At 38.0% G+C, this 25061-nt stretch overlaps 1 protein-coding gene across 1 annotated transcript in view; it reads right to left on the minus strand.

Annotated features, from left to right (window-relative positions):
• Nucleotides 1-12774: 12774 nt before the first annotated feature.
• Nucleotides 12775-25061, minus strand: part of NAA16 (N-alpha-acetyltransferase 16, NatA auxiliary subunit) — a 65328-nt gene continuing 53041 nt past the window's right edge. The window contains exons 10-20 of the mRNA XM_084284830.1: nucleotides 24840-24912; nucleotides 24438-24607; nucleotides 23907-24059; nucleotides 22836-22964; nucleotides 22074-22287; nucleotides 20127-20320; nucleotides 19286-19394; nucleotides 18680-18778; nucleotides 17487-17630; nucleotides 14806-14903; nucleotides 12775-14548 (exon numbers count right to left, since the gene is read on the minus strand). Of these exons, the coding sequence (XP_084140956.1) occupies nucleotides 14348-14548; nucleotides 14806-14903; nucleotides 17487-17630; nucleotides 18680-18778; nucleotides 19286-19394; nucleotides 20127-20320; nucleotides 22074-22287; nucleotides 22836-22964; nucleotides 23907-24059; nucleotides 24438-24607; nucleotides 24840-24912 (1584 nt within the window). The 3' untranslated portion in view covers nucleotides 12775-14347. The remainder of the gene's footprint in view (nucleotides 14549-14805; nucleotides 14904-17486; nucleotides 17631-18679; nucleotides 18779-19285; nucleotides 19395-20126; nucleotides 20321-22073; nucleotides 22288-22835; nucleotides 22965-23906; nucleotides 24060-24437; nucleotides 24608-24839; nucleotides 24913-25061) is intronic.

Here is a 25061-nt window from a genome sequence, read left to right on the forward strand (position 1 = left end):
TCCTCGGCTCGGTGTGGAGGTGCTCCTCGGAGCCTGCTCTGTCACCCTCACAGCGAAGAAGTGTCCCCTCATACTGAGCTGGAACCTCCCGTGCTTCACTTTGTGCCCGTTGCTTCTCATCCTGTCACTGTGCACAAGTGAAAGGAGACCGGCACCATCCTCTCGATACCCTCCCCGCAGATGTTTATACACATTGATGAGGTCTCCCCTCAGCCTCCTCATTTCCAGGCTAAACAGGCCAGGTTCTTTCAGCCTATGCTCGTATGACAGGTGCTCCGGTCCTCTCATCATCTCACTTGCCCTCCTCTGAACTCGCTCCAGTAGTTCACGTAGCACGGACATCACGATTTCAGAAGGTCTTTATCACCCCCCTACAAGCTACCCAGGGTGCCTGGTCTGAGTCTGGGGTTTCAGGAAAGCCTAACAGTCCAGATTTCATTGCTGCCACAAATGGCAAGTATTGCCCCGCTCCCCTTGGTCACCACCCCAACAGCTTGACCAGCCCTGACTGATTCAGTTTGCTAATCTAAACTATTTCAGATTGAGGAGGGGGAGATGCCTGCACTGTCTCTCTGCTGGGCTGCCAATGGAGGACACAACGGGCATCAGAGCCAGCTGCAAAGAGAGGAGGGAACCTCACAGATAAAATCAAGTCTAGATCATCCTCACCCAGCCAACAACCTGGTCCCAGGGCTGCTTGTCCCCTGCCAAGCAGGATGAAGAGGCAGCAACCTGTGTTTTGCTTGATTTACACTTGCTGTGCAGCATGCTGCGAGCCCGTGGCTTCACTTCAGCCACCATCAGGAGCCCGTTCCCCATCACTGCACTTCGCGCCTGCCGCCCCGCGCTGTGCTGGCATCTGTCTGTGCTGTCCCGTGGTTATTTCTCAGCTAGAGCAATTAGTGAGCTGTGAACGCGGCCACAGGGCAGCTGGGCCAGTACGTCAAAGAGGGTGATCTGAGGACAGGAGCAGATGGTGGGGGAGATGCAGGGAGCTGCTCAAACACGTGGAGTTGCAGCCCGATCTGCACCGGCCAGGGTGTTCTCCAGTGAACAGGTTTCCTTAATCATAGGAGAAAAAAATTAGCACTTGTCCTGAAGTCAGGTCAACATGATGTTTATACATACCATAGCTACCAAATGTTGATTTTGCGCTGCCTCTCGTTCCTTTTAAACAAAGCTGGCTGAGCAGCTAAACTATCAGTTCTGTGAAATACTCATTGGGCAAGGCTCTGTCACATTTAGTTACAACCAGTAATACTGAGAACAGACATCAGGTGCTATTCCACACATATGTGTCAGGAGCTACGATTATATTTGCGTGTTGATGAGAATATCTACAATTAAAATAGAAGAGTTGAGGAGAGGGAAGAAAAATTCTCTCTGAATCTTCTTTAATGTTTAGTAGTAATGACATTTTCAGACATGTTGTCATTGCTTCTGCAAGACATAAAATAAAAAGAACAATATTCTAGACAATAAATCATTAGTACTTAGCAGAATTGTTCACCTCTCCTTACCAGCTGATATGGAAGCGTTTATTTATTTTTGCTGTGGATCAAAAGGAGTGCTCATGGTGAAGTTCAATTGATATTTATTCTGTGGTTTCCTCCATTCTTGTGGTCTTCCTCTGTTTTTCTTTCTGCTAATAAAAGTGGTGACGAACAATCCTTTTTGAAGACCGTAGTGACATAGAGGGAAAGCAAGGTTAAAAAGTAGAGAACAAGAAGTTATAAGGGCATGATGCCAAGAGCAAAAGAGGGATTAAAGGTAATAGACACAAGAGAGAAAGAAGAGCTGTTGGCTTGCACTAGGTAGAACTCGCAGCTCCAAAATACAAGGACCTGGTCCCATAGCTGATGTCAATTCTCTCTTTTCCAAGAACCTACCCATATTATTGTTCATCCCTTATGCTGATCCAATTCAACACATTAGAACGTAAGAAAGAATTCCATCAAGAAAGTGATTTTTTTTTTTTACTGGACTGAGTTGAATTGTCTCAGCTGAGTCAGGTGAGTTCCAGAGTTGGTAACAGCACAGAGGGCATGGGGATGAGGGTTGAAGAGAGAACTGCTTTCCTGTAGAGATACAAGAGTTTATCCCTGGACTTCTATTTAAATGACTGCTTTATGGTCAGAATTACTGTTTTCATCATAATTGCTAGGCATGCTGAAGAAATGGTTCCCTAAAATTCCCATCTTTATAGTCATATGTTTGGAAATCTTCTTTCCTTAAATCCTGAACTTTAAAATTGTTGGTCATGTTTACCACTCCATAGACAAGTGTTGTGTCATTGCTTCTGCTAAATATTTACGTTTCATCCTGCAGCCCCTTCTTTCTCCTCACCAATTTGTGATTCCACTGAATGCAGCTGAGACTTGGTGGATTTTAATCTTCCACGTGAGCCATTAGCTTATACATGAGGAAATAAAGACTGATTTTTGTGCCTTTCGGTTCTATTGCAGACCATACATCCATGCATTGCCATAAGTATTCTCCAAGGGCCCCAGCACGCTCCAGCTGAATTAGAGGCATTTTTGCCACCGATGCCAAGAGGAGCAGCCAACATCTAGCAAAAGGAAAAAGTCACTTTTAAGTGCAGTGCCCTGAAACAGTGCAGATGGACACGTCTGTCCGCTCTGGTTTATTGGTAGAAACAGAGCTTGTAATGTAAACCTCAGCTACTGGATCCCTCCCTCCTTCTAGGCAGCAGTCCAAGGTGTATTTAAAGTGAATTTCTTCTTGACCGTTCGACGGAGTGCCTCCAGATCCTCCTCAGCTGGTGGTGCAGTGTTGACGGTGGTTTCCTATTGCATTTTTAACCTGATAAACTTGCGGGCCACACAGCTATTTAAACCAATAAACCCATTCTGCAAATATTCTTCATGGAAAGACTTTTAAAACATTGGCAGGTACTCTGGTGCTGCCAGGCTGCAAGGCTTACAAGGCACTACTCCTCTAAGTGAAATATGGACTGATTTGGGACACGAAACCTTGTCCCTTGTCTTGCTGTGCAGAAGAGCATCCTAGGACTGATTTACACAGGCATGGGTGCTGCAGCTTCAGTAATCTCATGGTTTTCAAACCATAGCCCAGTGATACCTACACACCCATGGATAACTTCTGTGGCATTCATGTAAGACAGGAAAGAAAGAGAGACAAATTTACTGCAAGTAGGATAAAATTCACAGGACATATGCAGCCCCACTGGTAACTGGAGCTGTAGAAGGGGGAGATTTGCAAGTCAGAAATGGTTGAAGACTTCTGGTCTAATCAATCATTTCCTTTCACCACCTCAAAGATCAGGAGTACCCCAAAATATCGATCCTGTTGAATAAGTGCCACGTGTTCACAATTAAAAGCAGATGTTTTATGAAATTTCATCCTGCATTCTCACTGGTACTGGCCTTAGACAAAAGCTAGAGTGTCAGATCCCTGCCCATGGAAGCAATCTGTAGCTTTTAACATGTAATATCCAGGAGTCTTCAAATATGTTTTAGCCTGTTGAAATAGCAGTTCTTCAAAAAAGAAATATTACTAAGTGGTTAAAGTAGATACTGTGTTTAAAACCCAGGAAAGACAAACAGAAGCTCATCAGTGCCAACACTGTAGCTGAAGGAAAGGTAGGGAACCCAAAATTAGGCAGTTGTGGAGGAGAAAGATGAAAACTGTCACAGGACAAGAAGCTTAGTTGCCAGCCAGACCAGTACTTGGGGAAACCAAACTCCTTGGGCCACACAGCAGGAATAGACCCGAGCATCATCGGTACAACTTGTCCCCAAGCTCCATGCATCACAGCCCTGCCCATGGGGTGCTCTTTTGTAGGGTGAGCCAGCAGTTAACACACCAGTCTATTTTATCCTTCACGCTGCAACTGGAATTGCCTGTTATAGCAAATTGCTAAACTTGTTCCATAATGAGGACAGCTGCCTAATTAAAACTTGGCTGAGACCATCCATGCATTTTTACATAGGCTGCCTAACTGCCATCAGACACACGACAATCTACATGTGCCACCAGTCTGTGACCTGTAGCTCAATCGATGACATCAGAAGAAAGTGTGTGTGACTCACAGCAATATAAATGATTTCGAGAAACTGGAAAAAAAAAAAAATCCTCTTCCCCCAACCTTTTTTGTAGGCTTTATACCTGAACCTGGACCACAAACTGACACAACTCCTTACCTTTTTCTCTCTCACTCAGATTAATGCACAGTGGATGCAAACTCATGGACCACCTCACTGACACCTATGACCTTGGCCAAAGCTGCTAAACACTGACAAAACCTAAACTTACTTTGTCTGACCCACCATGCTTCTAAACTTTCTGCTTGTGAAATTAACCTCCTAAATAGGAACACAATGTAACCAGTTTTCTCTCTCTCTGCCTTTCAGGAACCTGAGACAGTAGCTCGAGGAGTTTTGAGTAGACATATTTAAATAAATTATTTACTCTGAAACACATTTATGGCAGTTTAAGTGTCACCATTTAAGCAGTCACTATTGTTCCTGTTGGGTTAAAAGTCACCGAGACCGATTGGTGTGATTGCAACCGATATTGAAATCACTGGAAGCAAAGAGTTCAGTGTAAGCTTCTGTCTGCAGCAAAATATGCAAAACTGCTCAAGAATTTGAAAGTTCTGGGTCAAGGGACTTTGGCCGAGTGTTGCATGGGAAAGGGAGAAGAGTTCAGGTAAGGAGAGGGATGGCAGTGAGTAAACAGTGAGTATAAAGAGATAAGAAAGCTTCATAGCTTGACCAGATTCAGTTTGTTGCCTTTCTGAGAGAAGATGAAAGGAATAATGAAATGTATTATTTTTATCAATCCCTCTTGGAGCAATAGTAATTTTGATGTAGATCTGTTATTGCCTTCAATGGCCTTCTTGTGATTTCAGCTTCTAAACATTTTTCTTGTGCATGAAATTTCTCTTTCAGAGGAAACTGAACCAGAAGACTGGCCCAAATGTACTCCAACTCTACAGGAAACATACAGGTCCCAACCAAAAGCTTGGACCTGGAAACTGGGAGATGTTTTTCATTTGTTTAATTCTTCTGTGCTCAGGAAAGTAATCTCTGCACGTTTGTATTACAGAGCTTTGGAGGTTCCTAGCACCACCTCTATTTCTTCTTCAGATTGATGTAACTTAAAATAGATTTTATCTTGCTTGGGTCAAAAGAGGCAACTGGTGACAACCTAATTCCTGGTTATATTTGCAGAAACACTTCCAATATTAAGCTGCATGGCAAGTCTTTTTCTTCTTTTCCTCAGCAGTTGCCAGTTTAAAAAAAAAAAAGCAATATCCTGCAAACAGACCACAAAGTATCTAGACAGTAGATAACGGTGGCAGTGGAGAGATATAAAAAATAGATAGCTTCAGATAGCACAAACCAAACTAAACTGCTTGTAAGCTGTGCTAGTGTTGCTGAATCTTGATGCAGGGGGCTGGATGCTGTCTGGTAGATTTTTCCCTGCCAGTTCAAAGGAGCAACCACTGGCCAAACTGAAAAAGGTGGTCAAAAAGTCAAGAAAACAACTGAAAGTGAAGAAATTAATGATCACCAGAGGTCTTTTCCAATCTAAACCATTCTGTGATTCTATGAATTGCCTCCCTTTGACTCTTCCTATTCTCAGAAAAGCAAGGTTGTGTGTGTGTCCTCTGCATGGGCAGACTGCACACAAAATTGTTCACAAGACTGAGTGAAACAAATAAGTTTGTGTGAGTTAACGCACTGGGCCATGAACTGGATGGAGAAGCTGAGTCCTTTACCTTTCTGCCAGTTTTGCTTCGAAACTTTTGGACTATCACTCCATCAACACATTTGTACCATTTCAAATATGAATTTCAAATACGAATGTCTTGTTTTCCTTGTGTTTTTGCTCTGAATTGTTGAGAAATTGAGGAGTTCGGATTGCTGAATGCTGTGCTACTTCAAAAAAAAAAAAAAAAAAAAGGCTTTGTCTAGAGAAGAAGGAATGTTGACTCAACAGCAGATAGTTACATGCTAGAAACAAAGTGAAATTTAAGCTTTAAGTCTTGTTTTGTATTACATGAAAAATATCTAACAGACAAACCACTTTGGAAACAAATTCTAAGTCTTGTGAACTGAAACATGCAAGGGAGCTCATATAAGACATCTCTCCTAATTCATCTCCTCTGTAAGTAAACCAAAACGCAGTGAAATTTTCAGGCAGACGTGTTTTGCACCAATGTTATTTGCACTGACCAAAAATTATGCATTTTGTACCTTTCCTGTTGGGATATTTCGCACAGCCACATTCATGGAGCATGTTTGGCTCATTCATTTTGTACTTCACATCCAACAGTCTGGGGACAATGTGCTTCTAGAGCTTTAAACCTGCCCAAGAAACAAAGATCATAGATTGAATTGATTAATAAATTAACGAAATTACTTGTGGTCAAATGCCTGGCCCAAAAGATACTAGCCATATATAAAGAAACATGTTCCTTACCTAATAGGAATTCTTCTTAGATTTCACTAGGGGCAATGAATATCCTCTGGGTGCTTAGTTGGTTTTATGTTTTGTTTTGTTTTTTACATTTACATGGGTTTCTATTTTGTCTATCTTACTTGCCCTTGTGTAACTAGACAACTAGCTTTGTCTTTTCCATGGCTCAGGAGCATCTTTCTCTTGTATTGAACCAAACTCAAGGTAACTCAGACCAGCACAGTCATAAGAACTGGGGAAATCAGGAACAACAGGGGATGTAGACTGTTGTTCCCATCTATCCTACTGAAGCCGGCTGAGAAAAATCAAGTTTTACCCCCCTTCCATGCTCTGCTGGCCTTAAGGCAGTGGGAGGTGGGAGGAGAAGCCAAGACCACTTGTTTGCTGAAGGCATGTGGCTGCGTATGTTAGAACAGAAGCGCAGCTCTTCATTTATTTGTCTTGCTGTAGTGTCAATCATGGGCCGGGACCCCATTGAGTCAGTCACCATACAAATGCGGGACAAAAGCAGTAATCCTGGCGCTTTGGTTAGCCAGTAAATCACCCCCCTTTAAGGGATAGGGATTTGCATATTTATGGTTGGGAAATAACCATGCTTTAGTACATTGGAGCCTCTCTTGTTAGGAGTGCACAGGGGGTTGCGTAGGCGGGAATAAAAGGATCGGTGTTACAGGCAGTGACCACTACCACATCCAGCTCTTTCCCCTGAGACAACTGCATTCAGTTTAAGAATAATTCTTAAAAGCCTTGGGTTCTTTCCATTTTTCTCAGCCTCAAATAATTTTTCTGACAAGCTATAGCAGCATCCTGTCTTCCTCACAAATGAAAGTTAAGTAAACCGTGCTCTAATTCTCTCAGCCGGGGGGATGATCTGTGACAGCAACTTCTTCCATATGCTCATTTTCTATTTTCAACTTTTATTTCATAAATAACAGGCTTTCAAAACTGCCTAGTCCGTGCTGCCCAGCACCCATTTATTAGTTTTATTTCTACAGTGGAGGATTTGCATCACGACTCAAGTCGGAGCATTCACAAAAAAAGGACGCCAAGAAATAACAGAAATAAAATACCACTGCAAAACACAGGCTTTGCTGCTGAAGACACATAAAAACACAACTCTGTGCATCCAGGTTTACCCTGCTATGTTACTGAAAACTGTGTGCCTTGGATGCATTACATTACTTAGGCTGTGAGTCTTCCTTAAAGCACACGTCCAAGAGCACATCAAACTCGAGTACGTACTACCACTTCCATAGCGTTGTATTTGGCTTACTACTTGACACGGACATGAATTTCTCATTGTGTAGAGCATGTATAACCCTTGCCACATACGAAGAGACAACAGAGGGAAAGAGAAGGAGAAAAAAGGTAGCCAGATCTCCTCAGCCAACTTGTGTCTTGGTGGGTCATGGCCAGTAAGGCCACCAGGCACTGCGGTCCTCATTCCTCAGGAAGACCAGGGTTGTCCATCAGGAAGACCCATGCATGGCCACAGCCAGGGCTCTGTGTGAATGATCCCAGAAGGAGCATGGTTTCCTCCAGAAAAGCACACTTTCTATGTTTGGAGGTGAGGGAGAGGAATTTGTACCTTCCCTGAATGGAAGAAGGAAACATTTGTATCCTGGTTCACCTCTGTGTGGGCTGCTCCTCAAATATTTGATTAGACAGCACCATCTTTCCACTGTCTATCTACATGTTCCTGCTAGACAACCAGCCCACATTTGCTGGATTAGGTCCCTGACAAGCTGTTGATTCGGCTCCATTCACAGAAGTGAACAGCAAGTGCCAGAGCCTAAAGTGGGGAGAGAGACTGGGGGAAGAGCACAGCAGAGGGAAGACGAAATGCTGCTCCCCTTTTAGCAAGGAACTGTCAGAGAGGCTCAAGAAGCCCTGTGGATCTGCATCTTCCAGCACATCAGAGGTGTGAGGTATACTCTGAGCTCGTTTGAACTATAATCCCACGTGGATTAGCTAAAATTTAATTAAATATCTCCAGCAACAGTTAGCGGACTCCTTTGGTCCTTCTGTGGACCCTTTTCTGTCTTTCGCACTACAATTTACAGAGCCAGGTCTCGTGCAGTTCTGTTTGCTTGTGATTACGGATGGGTTTTATGGCAGTTTATTACTTGTGGTGTAAACCCTTGAAGTAGGACGCTGTTCTCCTGTGGGGAGAAGAGGAAGGCAGCGCCTGCTCTGATCCCACTTCCTGGCCTGCATTGAGCTGGGCCATTTATTGTATGCCATCCGTCCTGGAAATGCCATGTGTTTCCTCCTGCTGCCTCACTGCATACCTAAAGCACTTCTGTGAACCTCTCAAAACACCAACCTCCTCTTAAACTTGAACAGAGTGCTCTCAAAGGCTTTGTCTAGACTTGAGATATACAGTCTGAGGGGTGAACAGACAACGTATCTAGTCCGTGATAAATTAATTAGAGCAAACATTAATCTGCCTCTCCTCAGAGGCGTGAGGGGAGTGAGACAGGAACTTGGTTGACTGATGCTTTCAGCGTATGAAAATCCCCCAAAAGGTGATTCTGGCCATCTGGGGGCTCAAACATCATTTCCCTGTCTCCGTTCTCATCCAACCCTGCTCTTGATTTCAAAACTCCACATCAATGCCCAGAGACATCTTTGCTATACAAATACGAGTCCGATTCAGTCATTAAAGTACACACAAAGCACCAACGGCCTCTCCGGCACCTCAAAGAATAAAAGACAATAGGCATTTTCCTGTGTTGTCCTACTACAATATCAGGAAACACCTGAAAATAAACAGCTGGCTCTAGCCTTTCATTACCGTATTCTGGGTGTCAGACTTCCCTCTAGTGGAAAATCCATGTAGCAGCCACTTTTTATTAAAACTTAACCGTTCAGACACGAAAAACAAATGTCAAAGGTATATATAATGATGCTGGTGAAATAATAAATGTTTCATTTTCAGTTATTATTTACATTTAGACCAAATTAATTGTCACTATTTAAAAACAAAAACACTGTTCTGGCCAATTCTGGACTAACTGCTGTTACCTGCATGACAAGAAGATATGGATTTTTTTTATTAGGGCCTGGGCTTTTGGAACAGGTTTATGTCCTCTGATGAAGTTTGTCAGCTTTGGGGTACGTCTCTCTGCCTGTGTGTAGCAATGAGAAGGAAAGAGGCAGGTACAGGGGCGAGACGGCAGTACTGCTGCAGGTCCCTGCATGAGCCTGGATGTGGCTCAGTCAGTCCTCAGGACATTTATTTCGTTCGACAGAGGGAGTTGGTTTGTGCTGGGGTAAGCGGCAGGGATTTACGAAAGAAGTTCACAGTGAAGCAGCTGAAAACAACAGATTTTCAAAAATTCACAGAACGAGAGAAGTACATAAACTTTTACTGTAATTTAGAGCAATCAAAATTAATCCATCAGTAATTCCATTTAAGAGGCTACATAAGGCACTCTGAAGGTTTTGCAAAGATCAGTAATGAACAAGTGAAGCCCAACTAACCTATATGCTTTATGTATATAAACTATATATACTAACCTATATATACATATATACATACTATATACATACATATATACACTAAACTATATATACAACTAACCTATAGCTTTATATATATATAAAAACAGCTAGGCTTCGTTTATATATATATATATATATATATATATATGTATTTACATACCTAAACAATACAGCAGAAAACTTAATCATCATGTAATGTAATCAAAACATATGAGAGCAAAGGGGATAGCAGCAAGCAGACCTAACCCCAGTTCAAGTCTCAGCCATGCCCATGCCTCCTTGCTGGTTAATTACTCTAGGTACAGTCTTTGTACGTCTTCAGAAATCCTGCTGCTAACACCATTTTTTCAGCTCCTCCAAGAAGACCAAATAGGTCTCTGGACTAAGATTCCCAGCACTGTAGGAAACTTTGTGCCAGTGAAGGAGGTACACTATTTTTGACACCCAGCTAGCCAGCATTGATAAAAAAAAAAAAAAAAAAAAAAAGGAGCAGTAGCAGCTCATGGTTCAATGTGCTGCAGTGAAGCCCGAGAAGATGCCTGTGTGCTCCCCAGTGACACGCTCCCAGTGCAATTGGAGAAGAGCTGGCTGGTGCCAGGGGCTCATTCTCCCACTGCTTCCCCCTGTGCTCATTCCAGTGATCATCCCGTCCTTTGGGAAGCTCATTTGTCTCATTAACCACCAGAAACTGAACCAACCAAAACCAAATAGAAATGTTTTTTTTTTTTTTAGTTCAGCAAGCTGAATTACTAAACCCTCACTAAACAACCCTGAACTAATGCTGCACAGCCTGCCCAGATAAGCAAGGTCCTGCATTCTGCAGCCAGCCCTTCCCTATACTTTCACTGCATTTGCATGTTTTCCTTCTGTCTGGACAGCAAATCCCATCTTTAGGTAGATTTTTTTTTTTAGATTTTTTTTTTTGTTTTTTGTTTTTAACAACTCTGCCAGACATTTCAAACTTGAATCAGGAATGAGTTTCAAAGACCTTAATATAACAACATTTATAGATGATCAGTGCTTCGCTCCCTGCCCACACTATTCGATTTTCCTTACCAAGGAGCATCAAACACACAACATGTAAGCTTTGATCAAGGAAAACTCGACCAGTCCTTACCACAAAGAACATCTCCAATTAAAACACGCAATATATGAATAGCTTAGTTTACACAGGACTGCCTATGGACAGCCACAGTGTCTTCAAGCTACTTTGCTCTTTACGCATTAATTGATGCCAGACCAGAGATGCAGAAGAAAGCTGTAGCATGATAGAGGACAAGGGGAAAGCCTACGTGCTGTGTGTTTGACACTCCTTCCACCTCTCTGTTGGTCACAGGAACAGGTGGTGCTGAAAGTAAGAAATATCCTACGTCTCAGCCCTTGGTATTCTCTTGGCTTGCATCATTTTAGGACAAACAACCGGTGTCAGATCTGACCGGATCAGACACAGGGTGAGATTCCTCTGGGCTAAAGGAGATCCGAGGCTGTTCAGCTCACAACTTACCTCTGCAAGCTGACAGTATTTGGATTGTCCACAAATGCTTGATGCTCTTGATGCAGCCGCACAATTATGTTGATGCCAACGGACTCATAAGAAAAGGGAAGCTGCCTCTTGAGATGTCACATTTGCTACAGGAAGAGAGCAGGTTAAGGATGGGGGACATGCAACAAGAATGATTACTACTGACTTTCAAAGTGGATTCAGTGACTTTCGAGATGACAAATGAGGTCAAATGGCAGGGAGGAAAAAAATTGATGAACACATGACAGAATGAAAGAGTTGAGCAAAGAATTGAGCTAGGCCAGCTGAATGTATTTTAAAGTTTATTAAGTTATAACGTGAAGCACTGACTTGACATGTAGACACTATTAACATTTATATATTACAGCACATTTCCTCTTGTAAGACTTCACAGGCTTGTTAAGCTTGGTGCTTTTTCCAATTCATACCTACTGAAGAGACAGCAAATCTCACAATATTTAAAAGAAAAAACCCTTTTCTTGGCACCTGTTGTTCACCCTTACGTGTATTATTTTTCCCAGACTACCTTACCCTTTCTTTGCGATGGTTTATAGGATTGCCAAACATCTGTTATCCCAAGCAGCTTACACCTGTGATGACAGCCCTGAAGCAAACTCAGCAGCTTACACCCCTACCAGTTTCAAGGGAAAAATAGGCCACACATTGGGTGACAGAAGAATCAATATCTCTTAAAATAGAGTTCTCAGAAGTGCTTCCACAATTCTAGAAGTCCAGAAGTCAAAACTATAAATCTACTTCCTCAAATAATAGAATGCTAAAAAGATACCCCAGGTATTTTTGCTCCAGTCTGATTTGAAACATAAAGGTCACCAAATACCAGAGGGCTGGTGGAAATCTTACCATTCCATCTATAGTGCTGCACCCCTCTTCTGAAGATCTGAAATAAATCTCTAGCACCTTAGGTGTCATTGCTGAAAGACATAGAAAGACCGTACCAATTAACTTATTTACCTTATGCAGGCTAATAATACACTTCTAGGGTACAAATGAGCCAAAACAATTCCATTATGGTCAGTTATCTTTCCCTATCTGAGGCATCTCTGAGGAAGCTGTTCATCATCAAACAGCATAGTGAGTACCTGAGATAAAAATGTCTTGCCACATTTCTAAGAGTAATATATTACTATAAAGAAACATACCTTAAAAAATAATCACTGTCTTCAGCACATTAACTGCTGCAAGTGAAATGAAAAACCTAATGAATGTGGAATGCACTGCAGTTTGATGTCTATAAACACAAAAATTCCAAACCAAAGGCAAGTGTGTACAAAATAATTTATTACAGCATAACATATGTTGGCAATATTTTACAGTGAGTTTTCCATTCAACAATTTTGAATCTAAACAGATGACACACAAAGGAGAATTTTAATTAGAACAGTTTATTTGTCTTAATAAAATCCCCTCTTCATGAATGTATATTTGCCTTAGAGGGGCTAGTTAATATTACTGAAATTATTTACATTGCAGTGAAATAAAAACAAAACCGATCGAATGATTCCATTACAGTTTTCCAGAAAATGGATTTCCTGTACAAGCCACAGTATAGTAATGTTTTGATAGCAGTTCTTATAGAATGTAAAGCTGTCGTATGTAGCCATTTTGTCCAGCATTATGCTTTAAATAGGTATATTAGAGTCAAACTTCCATTTTCATGTGTTGTATATTTAATATTTACTGCACCAGAATACAGAGTAAGAAAAAGGTTCATTGTGATTTGTAGTCTTCCTCTTTGTGCTCCCTTAAATAGTTTTAAAATATAAAACACTCCTCGGATACTATTTGCTTTGCAGCTCCTAAAGCAATAGTATTTAGGCATGAGAAGTACTGGAGTATTGGCCATAAGTCCACAACTAAGACTTTTAATGGAGGTAACACAGTAAACTTAGCAGTGAGTTTAATGTAACACAGTAAACTTAGCAGTGAGTTTAATGATGAACAACTATATCCTCCATTCCTGTACCTTACGCATTTGCCCAAATTTGGAGCAGCATTTTTTTTTTTTTTTAAATTTAAGTGACAGTAAGTGAACAGAGGGGGAGAGAAACCAGAAGAGAGAAAGAAGAGTAAAATGGACAGACAACAGTATCAGATTCGTTGTATTTTCAGGGAATTGCTTGAGAATACTGGAACATAAAACATTAAACCGACCATAAACTTAAGAAAATGATAGTTATGGAACACAAGGTAGATAGAATACCGTTTTCAAAAAAAAAATAAACCCTTAGTTTTTACACAAACCTAATCTTCAAATTCATCAACACTGGTTCCATAAGACACACACCTTACAAAAACATGCAAACCGCCAATGTTCACTGTGCTTCAAAAGAAATCAAGATGACCAAAGATAAAATAATAAAAAAAAGAAAAAAAAGAAAAACTGTAAAAGATGAAGAGGGCAATTCAAGCAGCACTTCTGTCTTAATCTGCTAAAAATGCTCAAAAGAATTTATTAACAAGATATGATCACATTTATATGCATATGTAATGACACTTATGTGAAAGCAATCTTCAACATCCATAATTTTTTGTGAGGGAGGGCTGATGGATTATTAAAAGACTTAAAACTGTACAAGTATAAACATGAAAAATGGTGATTAAGGATAATGTTTACATAAATATTGGCAGTTTTTGTTGGGAGAAAAAAATAACTAATAGTATAATCCATTTCATTTAACTATCCAAATATTTCATTTTATACCTGTTAAAGATATTAAAATACAACCTGGAAAAGTAACCCTGATCCATATCCAGCCAGCATGTAATGACAGTCAGAGTTTTGTGTGTGTGTAAGTAGCTAGACACACACGTGGGCTTGCACACGCTACTTCATATTTCATTAGACAGTAAATCATGGTTAATGGCTGTATGATTCACAGATGCAATGCTGCTATCGTCCTCATTTGTGGCAGGCATAAAGGCAGATGTAAAAGGAAACAGTTTATGACATGCTGCTTGATATTCTTCACATTGAGTGTGGCAGCTTCCGAAACTGCCATCAAGCAGTGCCTCGAAAACCTTTGTTAACGTCTACAGAAAGAAAATTAACAGTTAGTAAGTGGGATTTACAGTTGTTTTATTACTAAAAGGATGTGCTGTTAAACAATACTAATCTGAACAAACAGGTGCTCTGTTGGTATTCAGATATAATTACTTCAAAACAAGTTTAAAAACAACATTCTTTTTAATGTTTATCATGGAATATAAAACTGTGTGATAACATACATGATAACTATACATTATTTAAGACCCCATATATTTTTGTCTCTAAATACTGTATCTTTTACCTTCACATTTTTGTCTCTCATATTTTTATCCAACCTGGTAGCCACAGCAATAGCTTTTTCTTGTCTTGATTTGTCCAGGAAATACATCATTTTTGCACCTTAGCACAAGGAAAAAAACCACACATTTAGGTAATATCATTCCTAAATGCAATACGGCATAGGCAGACATATGGGATCCAAAAAATTTAATGTGAATTAGGGCTTAATTTTAAATCATATTTTCCTTCATTATAAATAACTTAAAACCAATGAAACTAAAGCTATTTTGAAGTTCATTAGGACCATAGGGAGTGACTAACATGGATTGCTTCTCCAAAAATGAAATGCATTAATGATCATGACTAAGCTCTTCAAATCAGCAGGCTAAATGAAATCCATACTATAAACGTAACAGTGAGTAAGAGATGTTTTCTCAGAGATCCTCTGATTAATACTTTTTGAAAAAGTACTGGAGATAAATGAATTAACAGACTAGTCCAGTTACTGAACAATTTTGGAACACATTCCAGAAGAACGCCATGAAAATCTGTTTGTATGGCAGAGAGTAATTCCAAGCAGAGCTACTTTACTCTGTACATGATTAAAAATTGTATGTACTTTGTACATGACAAAGTACATGTTTAGTACTTTGCTTGGGCTAGATAACCTTGGTGAGAAGATGTTGTATTAATGTAACCATGCAGTTTATTGGACCACAAACATTTTAACAAAACTGGTCTGGGCATCTCTGCAAGATACCATGTTGCTCTGTATCGGCATAATATAAACTCTTTGTTTGATGAAAATGTGGGCAGTAAACGGACTTTTCTTTTTCAAAATGCAGAGTACAGACACATCTCACATCTAATCTACTACAAGGAACAGAAGTCTTAAGAAATCACTTCAATAGAAAAGTTGAAAACCCACATTCTAAATGTATCGCCTCTTCTTGTTCAACTTATTTCCAAATCATTAAATTTGCTTTCCTAATTAAAAGAAGTTCCATAGCTCTTAACAGCTTTCTGTACCCAAAATGGTTCAGAAAACAAATTACCAGACCAAATATATTTAGGTTTGAGTTATCACTGTCAAGAAACATTAAATTTAACCTGGTTACATTTGTTTTAAGTCAGGGAGTTTATGTTTTATAAGTTGAAAAGTGTTTAAAATTCTGCCTATGATATTATTACTAGAAACTATTTTAGCTAAGAAAACTCACTTGGAAACTCAGACTTTGGAACTTTGCATTTTCAAACTTGGATTAGAGATGCCAGTTAAAGAAGTTTTAAGTTATGCAGTAGATGAATCAACCATTTTAAACTTGTGTCAACATAAACAGAAGACTGACACAGACAAAGTCCTAAAACTACAAAGGATTTTATTTCCTTCCAGAGCTCACTTTTAATCCTCGTCCCAATTTTGTTGCTGCCTGTAAACTGATGCACTGTTGAATCACAGTGATCAATGGACTCTAAGGATATAAAGGGGCTTTTAGACACTTGAGTCCCTCACCTCTGCTGAATATCTATCGATTTCACCTTCAAAGGGGTCCCTGACACCTCTCTAAGATTGGTGCCACCACCAATGATCTAGCTTGCTTTCTTCTCAAAGACACTACAGACATGAAGTGTCTGGGTGTTATAGTCTCGGCTTGTACGATTGTTAGGACAAAGTGACCGTATTATTCCCATAATAATGGAGGACAAGAAAGCAGAACCTGGAAAATACCCAGATAGATGCCTAACAAGGTAACAAGAGCACAAGAACACATCTGTAAGAACCTGTAGCAAACACCTGCTGAAAAACCTGCAACTTGATTTCCCAAATCTTGAACTTCCTCACAGGAAAGGGTGCAAGTATTTCTTTCAAGTCACTGTCCTGAAACAGAGCTCTTTTAATGGACTCCAAGTTTGGGGTAACTTGCCTAACCTTCCTTTAAGCAAGACGACCCATCCTCTGGAGCTAACATTCTCTAGGGATTCCTGACAGAGCCTGGGTAATTTTTACAGTGAGATTTTTACTAAGTGAGATCAGTACTGTTCTAAGCACTTTAAGCGCCTGATTGATTTTTATTCCACAACTTTCTGGACTCAGGAGAAGTGAAAAATTTCAATTTCAACTTCCTTCCACTTAGCTCCAGCAGTTACTCATACTTTTTCTATGCAAATAGTATGAAAGTGACATATGTGCACATTTTCATTGTTGCCTACAGAGCAGAAAAACAAAAGGAACAAGGTTGTCATCATATTTTCTTCACGCTGTTGCTACTTGACAAAGCTGTGAGAATGTGTGAGATACATCCCAATTAATTAGAAACCAGAGGGGGAAAAACATTGTTTCTAATATATAGGATTGATTATTATTACATGAGATAAACATTGCTGTTTTATATTTTCTAATTATTTCAACACTAGAAGCTGAAACAGGAGGGATGACAGTGCTTCCACACTTGAATACCTATGGTGGTTTGGTAGCTTAATTACACTTTCTAGAGGTAAGGAGCAGGTTCATCATGAATCTTATGAAGTGAATGACTTGATGTTTTTTTTGTTTGTTTAAAACGGTCAAAGAAGGCAGAGGAAAAAAGGAAACATACAATAAGCTCCTGGTTCATTCCAATTTATGGTTAATGCAGAAAAATGTTCTTGATTTGAATCACTGAAGTCAACTCATTTTCGAAAACATTAAGAAGTTAAACAAACCTGACAGCTGGTGCTGAATGGAGGTAGCATTGTGTTTGAGAAACTCTTCATTAAAACTTTCCAAATTTTTATTAACAAAGATTTTCTGCATTTCTTGAGTTAGGACCTTGCTCACAATTTCTGGGAGGTTACTATGGTCAGATACTGGAAAGAGAAAGGGTAAGAGAGATATGGAAAAAAAAAAAAAACAACTTTTAAATAACTGCAGAAAACAATGTGAAAACGCAAACATCACTGTTTAAATCCCTGTTTGCTTTTTTTTTCTTTGCAAATTTGTACACAAACAAATTCTAGTTCAACAGTATTACGAGTAAGCACAAGCTTTAGTATTCACAAAACAAATCTGTCAGATTCTGATTATAATTTTGAAAAGTGTTCATTTTGCAAACATACACATTGACTAGTAGCATATGCTTTCTACAGTTATTTTAGTTTAAATCACTTAATTGGGAATGAAGCCAACAAGAAATACGCAATCAATACACTGTCGTATGCATAATTTCTGCTATCAGCCTAAGAAATTTAAGACTGTATATTTCAGCTGAAAAACAGATTCATATGACAAAATAAAGCACTGGACTTGGTAGTACATCTTCAGAGCAAACAGGATATACATTTAGGTAATTATCAGCTCTAGTGTCTTTGTTTACTTTCTACTCTTTGTAGCTTTTTTTAACATGCCATTTTTTAACAGACTTTTAAGTCAACTTAATTGCACTTAAAATGCAGAAACATTTACTCAATTTCATTTTCAGCTCTATAAAAACGTTATAGATACGTTTCTAGATGAATCATTCATATGGGCTCTCTGCCATGTCTACTTGCTGCTGCCTAATACAATAATGCTGCCTAACACTCATAATGCATACTTGGCTTTGGTCAGAATATTTCTCCCCTACTTGCCATTTGTTTTCTTAAAACAGAGTGACTTGCAGGGTCCACCTAGTGGATTAATGGAGGAAAGAGTACATAATACATACATGCTGCCTTACATAGCACAATCTGTGCTTTCCTAGGTGTTACCTAGAAAAAACAAACTGTATTTTTTTTTTGTTTTGTTTTGTTTTTGTTTTTGTTTGTCTGTTAAATTTTGTGTTTCAGGAGTATATTTATACATTATAAAAACAAGTTTTTGTCCACATTACTTCCTGTATCCTTATACATGCATATGTACATACTTCCTACACACATACCAGCTTTAGAGAATTTAATCAAGCATTCATGTAGCCATGGGTTATTACTGTTGATAGCAAAAGCTCTTTTGACAGACTGTAACATTAACAGAAATTTTCCTGTGGGAAGAGAAAAACAAAAACATTGAGATTAGGAATACAAAAAATTAGAAAGTTCTGCATCAACTACTGTTTTATTTAGCAAATCTAGTACACACATTAGAAACATTGAGGCCTACAGAGAATTCAGGAAGATTTACTTTTCATACCCAAATTACTTAAGAATATAGGAATGTCTATAGCTCAAACTGACAAAACAGCATAGATAATTTCACTGTCTGGATTTGCGTTACCCTATGTAATTATCAATCACACTACAAATATCTTTCTACAGCATTCATTAGCATATGCTAAAGCTTATTCTGCTCTGACCTTTTTTTTTTTTTTTGATGGGTTGCTGAACAAAAATTCTTTGTCCTATGATTTCTTGGATATCAAGTAAGCTCCTGCTTTAGTCAATTAAAGAAATCGTTATTTCAGACAATTTTCAACTATAATCAGATAGTATAGGCCACAGTGAAGAATTAAAAGTTTGCAAAGCAAAAATAAAACCAAGCCATACTTTACCTTTTCTAAAGTATATTTCAAATGCTAATAAATGCGTGTCTATGTTATCTCCGATAAGATTCTTAAGTGGTATAAGGAACTTAATGGCTTCTTCTAATGGATTTTCTACCTGTTAAAAAAAAAAAAAGAAAAAACACACAAAAGTTAAAACTTGAAACAAACGTCTGATAAAACCCACCAATAATTGTTATTCATACCATGTAAATTATCAGAGGTCAACAGTGAACTGTAGATAGCTATCCGAATTAAACTGACCTGTAACATTTTTATTTGAACGGTAAGGTTTAAAAGTGTGTTCTCATGATTTCATATTGACAAAGGCAACATCACTGCTAACCGTGGCACTGCTCATGTAGCATAGTCATGCTGTAAGTTAGCATTTAAAAAGTAAATATGAACACTTTAGACAACTTCTGAAGTTACTCTGATAAGGGGAAGTTCTTTGTACTTAGAGAAATACTGTCTCTGTCTTTATATTTTCTGGATAGCAATCATATTTCTGTTAATTTTTCTCTATTCACTGTATGAAGATCAACACAGTACATTGGGCGAGAACCATCTTTCTGTTTAGTATCTATCTTAACGAAAGATGGCCTACCATTGGAACAACCAAAATTTAAATAAATTCAGAATATTAATACAGAACTTCAAATTATTAGAGTAAAATAAAAATATGACTTCTCTTCAGTATAAGTAGAGGTAGACTACAAAAAAAGGTGTCTTTGCATGCAAAAATGGTTTTATATAAACTGATGGTTTATTTTAGAAGAACCTCATAGCAATCCCATATTAGGAGATTTTTATGACAATGACATGAATTTAATGTAGAGACCATGCTAACCCTTTCCAGTTTTTCAGGAACTAGTTCTTCCCTGGGTCCACTAGTTTCCTCCTCCTCTTCATCTCGCTTTTTCTTTTGATTCTTTTGTTGTCGCTCTCTTTCTGCATGTTTTCTTTCCTCTTCAAGTTTTGCTTTCTTCTGTGCTCTTCTCTGCTTGCTAAGCATTTTCTTCAATTCTTTGGCTGAGAGATTTTCTATAGATTAAGTAACAGGTAACTTATTTTAACTTTTTAACTAGAAAACCTGTTTGTCTCAAACAACACTGAGGCACTCCATTATGCTCTTCCAACCATGTCGAAGTGATGTACTTTTACAGTAACTTCCAGAAATACCAGCTCTTGCCAGCACATTATTATCACTATATATAGTGATAATAAAGTCCATTTTTACCACTGGATTACAGCACGACACTTGTTCTTGCATATTTTCTTTCATAGCTGTTACAGAAACCTCAGCTACTTAAAATATTAAGTACATGAAATTGTTAAATCCATGTGACAGATTTTGCCTTAGAAAAATGGATTTTCAAGGGCAATACTAAGCCTATGTGTTGACTGCAGCTCAGCTTCTAATACTAAAGATATCCTGACTGATTTATACTCCAACTTAAAACAAGCCTATTATCATTCATTCAAGTGTCTGACCCACGTACTGTCATGATAATACCTCTGATTTTCTGCAAATGCCAAGCTAAATGGATGCAAGCAAAAACGGGTATTGTTTGGGGTTGGGAGATGAAATATTCTAGTATGTATTAATAATACCATCTTATGAGAGTTTATTCTGCTGGCTGTGTTCATATTTGTAGACTACATTAACTTTTAGATAAGCCTAGAAAATTTAACAGTTGTGTGAAAAGCAGAATACAGAAAAAAACATGGTTTTCTACAGAAGTGGGAAGTCTTCAACCTTTCCCATTCACTCCTTTTTTTCTTTCCTACCTTTTTTTTTTTTTCTTTCCTGCTTTAGCTGGGAATGTATTGTAATCTCTACTTGGTCCACTTCTGTCATGTTTCAGAGAACAGGATTTATGCAAATAATATGTAAAAAAAAAAGAAAAAGAAGCTTCCGAAGGACTAACACATCCTTTTTGTGACTATCAAAACCTCTTCCAAGGCTCTACAGTCAAAGTTGAGACTGGGAAGCAAGGAAAAACAAATGTTCTTTTTCCCCCCATTCATGCAATGCTGTCTTGCCCTATGCATAAGCTTACTGAATTCATATTCACAGCAGGCAAATGAACTATATGACTTAGTCTTCCTCACTTTAATTTGTTACATATTGCTGTCAAGGTCCTCTGTCACACACCTGTTTTACATTACATACAGGACAAAATAAAAACTGGAGAGAAAAAGGATGCAAGTTGAACTATGCTGTGAAATGTGCCTCCTTCTATATGTGCATCATAAACAAACAGATGGGGGGAAGACCTCATTCACCTCAATAAAAGGTAAAACAGTACTAGCAACATGAAGTGGCATTTTTGCTTTAGCTCAACATTTTTGCTCCATGTCAAGTCTCTCTCCCTTTACAAAAAGCCAGGCATTAATTTCATCCTTTTGTCAACAATCACTGCAGTGCTGACAGTAGCTGTGATTCCACAAAAGGAGAAGCAACTATTCTCTTAAGAAAAAAAACACAACTTGTTTAAATGGATAAATGGGTGAATTCAATTTGATTTTTCCTCTTCTGATTCTGAAATACAGCTCCTCCTCAAGTACTCCAACTATAACTAGGTTCATTCACATCCTGTTTTTAAAATACGATGAGAGCAAAGAACGGAGGGAAAGCTATAGGATGTTACCTATGATCTCTTTTCAGTTACCGATCAAATTATAAACAAAAACAGAATGTATGTTACAAATCATTAATTCTATAGTACGTAGCTTACTTAGCTTAAAAGCTTTTACTTGTCATACACATGAGTCTCCATTATGGTCTAGGTACCTGAATTCACTTCTTGTTCTTTGCTTTCATTGGTAAGAGGATTATCATGAAGCTTCAAGTAGATTTCAATTGCTGATCGAGCAGCCTTGAAGTAGAAGGCATGTTTCCTGAGCACATCTTCTAATCTCAAAAGGTCTACATAGGCACGAAGAGTCATCTTTCTCATGCAGTATGTGTGGAAGTCAAATTGATCATCTGTTATCTCAAAAAAATGCTTCAAGGAGGAAAAAAAGAGAAAGTCTTAGGCATTTCCTTGATTTACCCTTTTAAATAGATGGAGATAATTTATATCTGATATTATTTACAGGTAATATTCAGCAAGTATAAAACTATTCTTCCCATACTGATTGTTCAAGAGTAGCTGTCAGAAGGAAAAACACACCCAGGAAAATCCCATTTTGTTTGTGAAAAACAGTAATACTAGTCAAAGGTTTAGGCACTTTTTAAAAGCCAACTGAAATGTGATTGCTTTTATTAAAAACAATTCACCAAAGTCATTATAAAGTTAACACAGAAATAGCTGCAGATAAGAGACATGAAATATTATATTGAATCCTTTTCGCTTCAAATAATAATAGTTTTGCACATAATGGATAACAAATGTCATCTCTAGCTATTACAATGAATCTTCAAGAATTAACCCATTTAAAAAAATTTAGAAGCTTTCTATGCAAAGAAGCTCATGCTGTTTGCATCAGCAAATATCTTTCATTAGTGTATGAGAAACATCAGGAGAGAAATTGACTGTTTGTATCCACTTACCCTTTCTACTTCGTGACATTTTTTCAAGGCATCACCATACTTCCCTAGCCTTTGATAAGCTGCAGCACATTCAGTCTGGAACCACATACACTGCATCTCGTTTAGGTTTTCCATAGCAGAAGTCCCTTCCTGAAATAAGTGTCATTATCACTTTTTGCCATTATAGTTTCCCAGCTTTTTTCAAACATGGCTACTAGTTTCATCCTGTCAGTAGGAGACTACTTGGAATGTCATATAAATTGATATAACTTCACAGCAACTGATAGTACTACTTTTAATACCCTAACGCTTCCCAAGATATAAAGGGATAACTTTAAATGATTTTCTAAAAATTATCTGAAAAACATTAGTGTCTCAACATCTTTGAAATTAACTTATGCTTATATACACAGCACCTACAAAATTCCAGCCATATACTTACTGCTTTATCACATAAAAATATTATTATTATTTTTTTAGAACTAGTTAATCTAAAATAAAAGGAAGTTGGATTCAGATTCCATACTTTTTCAAGAAAAAAAAGAACCACAGGATTTATTTATTTTTTTTTTTTTTTAAACAATTTCAATAATCTAGATCAATATTAAAAAGATAACAGAATTTATAGAGCTTACCCTGCCTTTCAGGGATGGGATTGGCTTTATAAAATTTTCATCTGTAGTACTAGCTTTAAGAAAATGCTTAAGTACTAGTTACACTTATGATGATGCTAAATCATAACATAGTAGCTTGCACATTCCTGTGCAATTAACTCAGATCTCATTACTGACAAATGCAGGTTTTGCAAACAAGTTATCAATCAGATGTGTTTTCAGAGAGGTACTCAGAAGTATGTCACTACAAAAATACAAGTATCTTTGGAAAAGTATCTTTGACTGTTTTTTCAGTATTTACCAGGTAAATTTTTAGTATTTACATAGTTATTTATCACCAAGTTATTTTGATCATTATCTTAAAAATAGACTATTTCAAGATAAATTTCTGATTTTGGTCAAAAATTGTTTAAGAAACAGTGAAACTTGAGATGCCAGAGGTTAACTAAACCTCTCTTCATTACAGCAATAGACCTACCCTCGTGAATTTAGAACACATCTCCTCTGCATCCTTCACCATATTTGCTCGCAGCATGTATTTAGCACATTTTGAATTGATAAATCTGTCTGCAGTATCCAAAGATTGTGCTTCATCCATCCATTTTGCAGCTTCTTTCAGGTTACCTACATGCTGTTAGGGAGAAAGTAGTTGAGAAATTAAATCAGCTTTCAGAATAAACTTGATTTTGACCAATTCTTCAAATCTATAATTACAGGCATTTCTCCCTCAGAAATAATAAAGAAAAAATATTATTGTTTGGCCCCCTCCACCCTCCACAATATATTCTTTTAGAACAATTTGTTTTAAGTTGTGACTTGCTTCAAAAAAGTAACAAAATAAAAAGGTTTTGATTTTCTTACTGACAGAACAGTGCACAAAAAGAAAAATGCATGAAAATCAATACCCATTAATATTGCAAACTGCATTACTATCCACACGTTCACAACAGTTTCATGGGGCTTTCTGTTTTTGAACTACATTCTCCACATGTCCAAGTTCACTTTTTACCTTGTAAATTTTTGCTTTTAAATAGAACAGTTCTATTAATGTTGGAGTGCTTGCAATTGCTGCATTGATGTAATCCAAGGCCAAAGAACATTGGCCAAGTTTGTCAAAGTGCTGTGCCAGGAAATACCGAACCCAGAGTAGCGTCGTCGGGGGCTCTTTCTCTCCATTTTCTGGAACAAAACAGAAAGAGTTACAGTAAACAGTAAGACTGCACTTCAAAAATAAACACGAAAAACAGAGCACAAAAGATTCATCAAGTATTTTCTATAACGGTATAATTTACAAAAAGGTACTACAACTATTTTCTTGCAAAAAAGTATCAGCACTTCAATGGTTCTTTCTAACTGTCATAAAAAGCATTAGTAATTACACTGTAATTAATACAAATCCAAAGAAACTTACCACATGGGCCAAAAAGGTCACAAGTTTTCAAAGAGGCTTCATAACCAGTAACAAGTTCTTGGATTGTAGACACCTGCACACAAAAATATCAACTTCAATTTCGTTTAACTGTTGTGGATAAATAAATTAACACACTGAAAAATATTGAGCAAAATTTGAGAAGCTATACTAAAATAATTAATTGGAAAAATATTGTAGGTATCCTCATATGGCTTACTTTGC

Source organism: Netta rufina (assembly GCF_964035555.1).
Source record: "Netta rufina genome assembly, chromosome: 1".
In the NCBI taxonomy this organism is placed as follows: domain Eukaryota; kingdom Metazoa; phylum Chordata; class Aves; order Anseriformes; family Anatidae; genus Netta; species Netta rufina.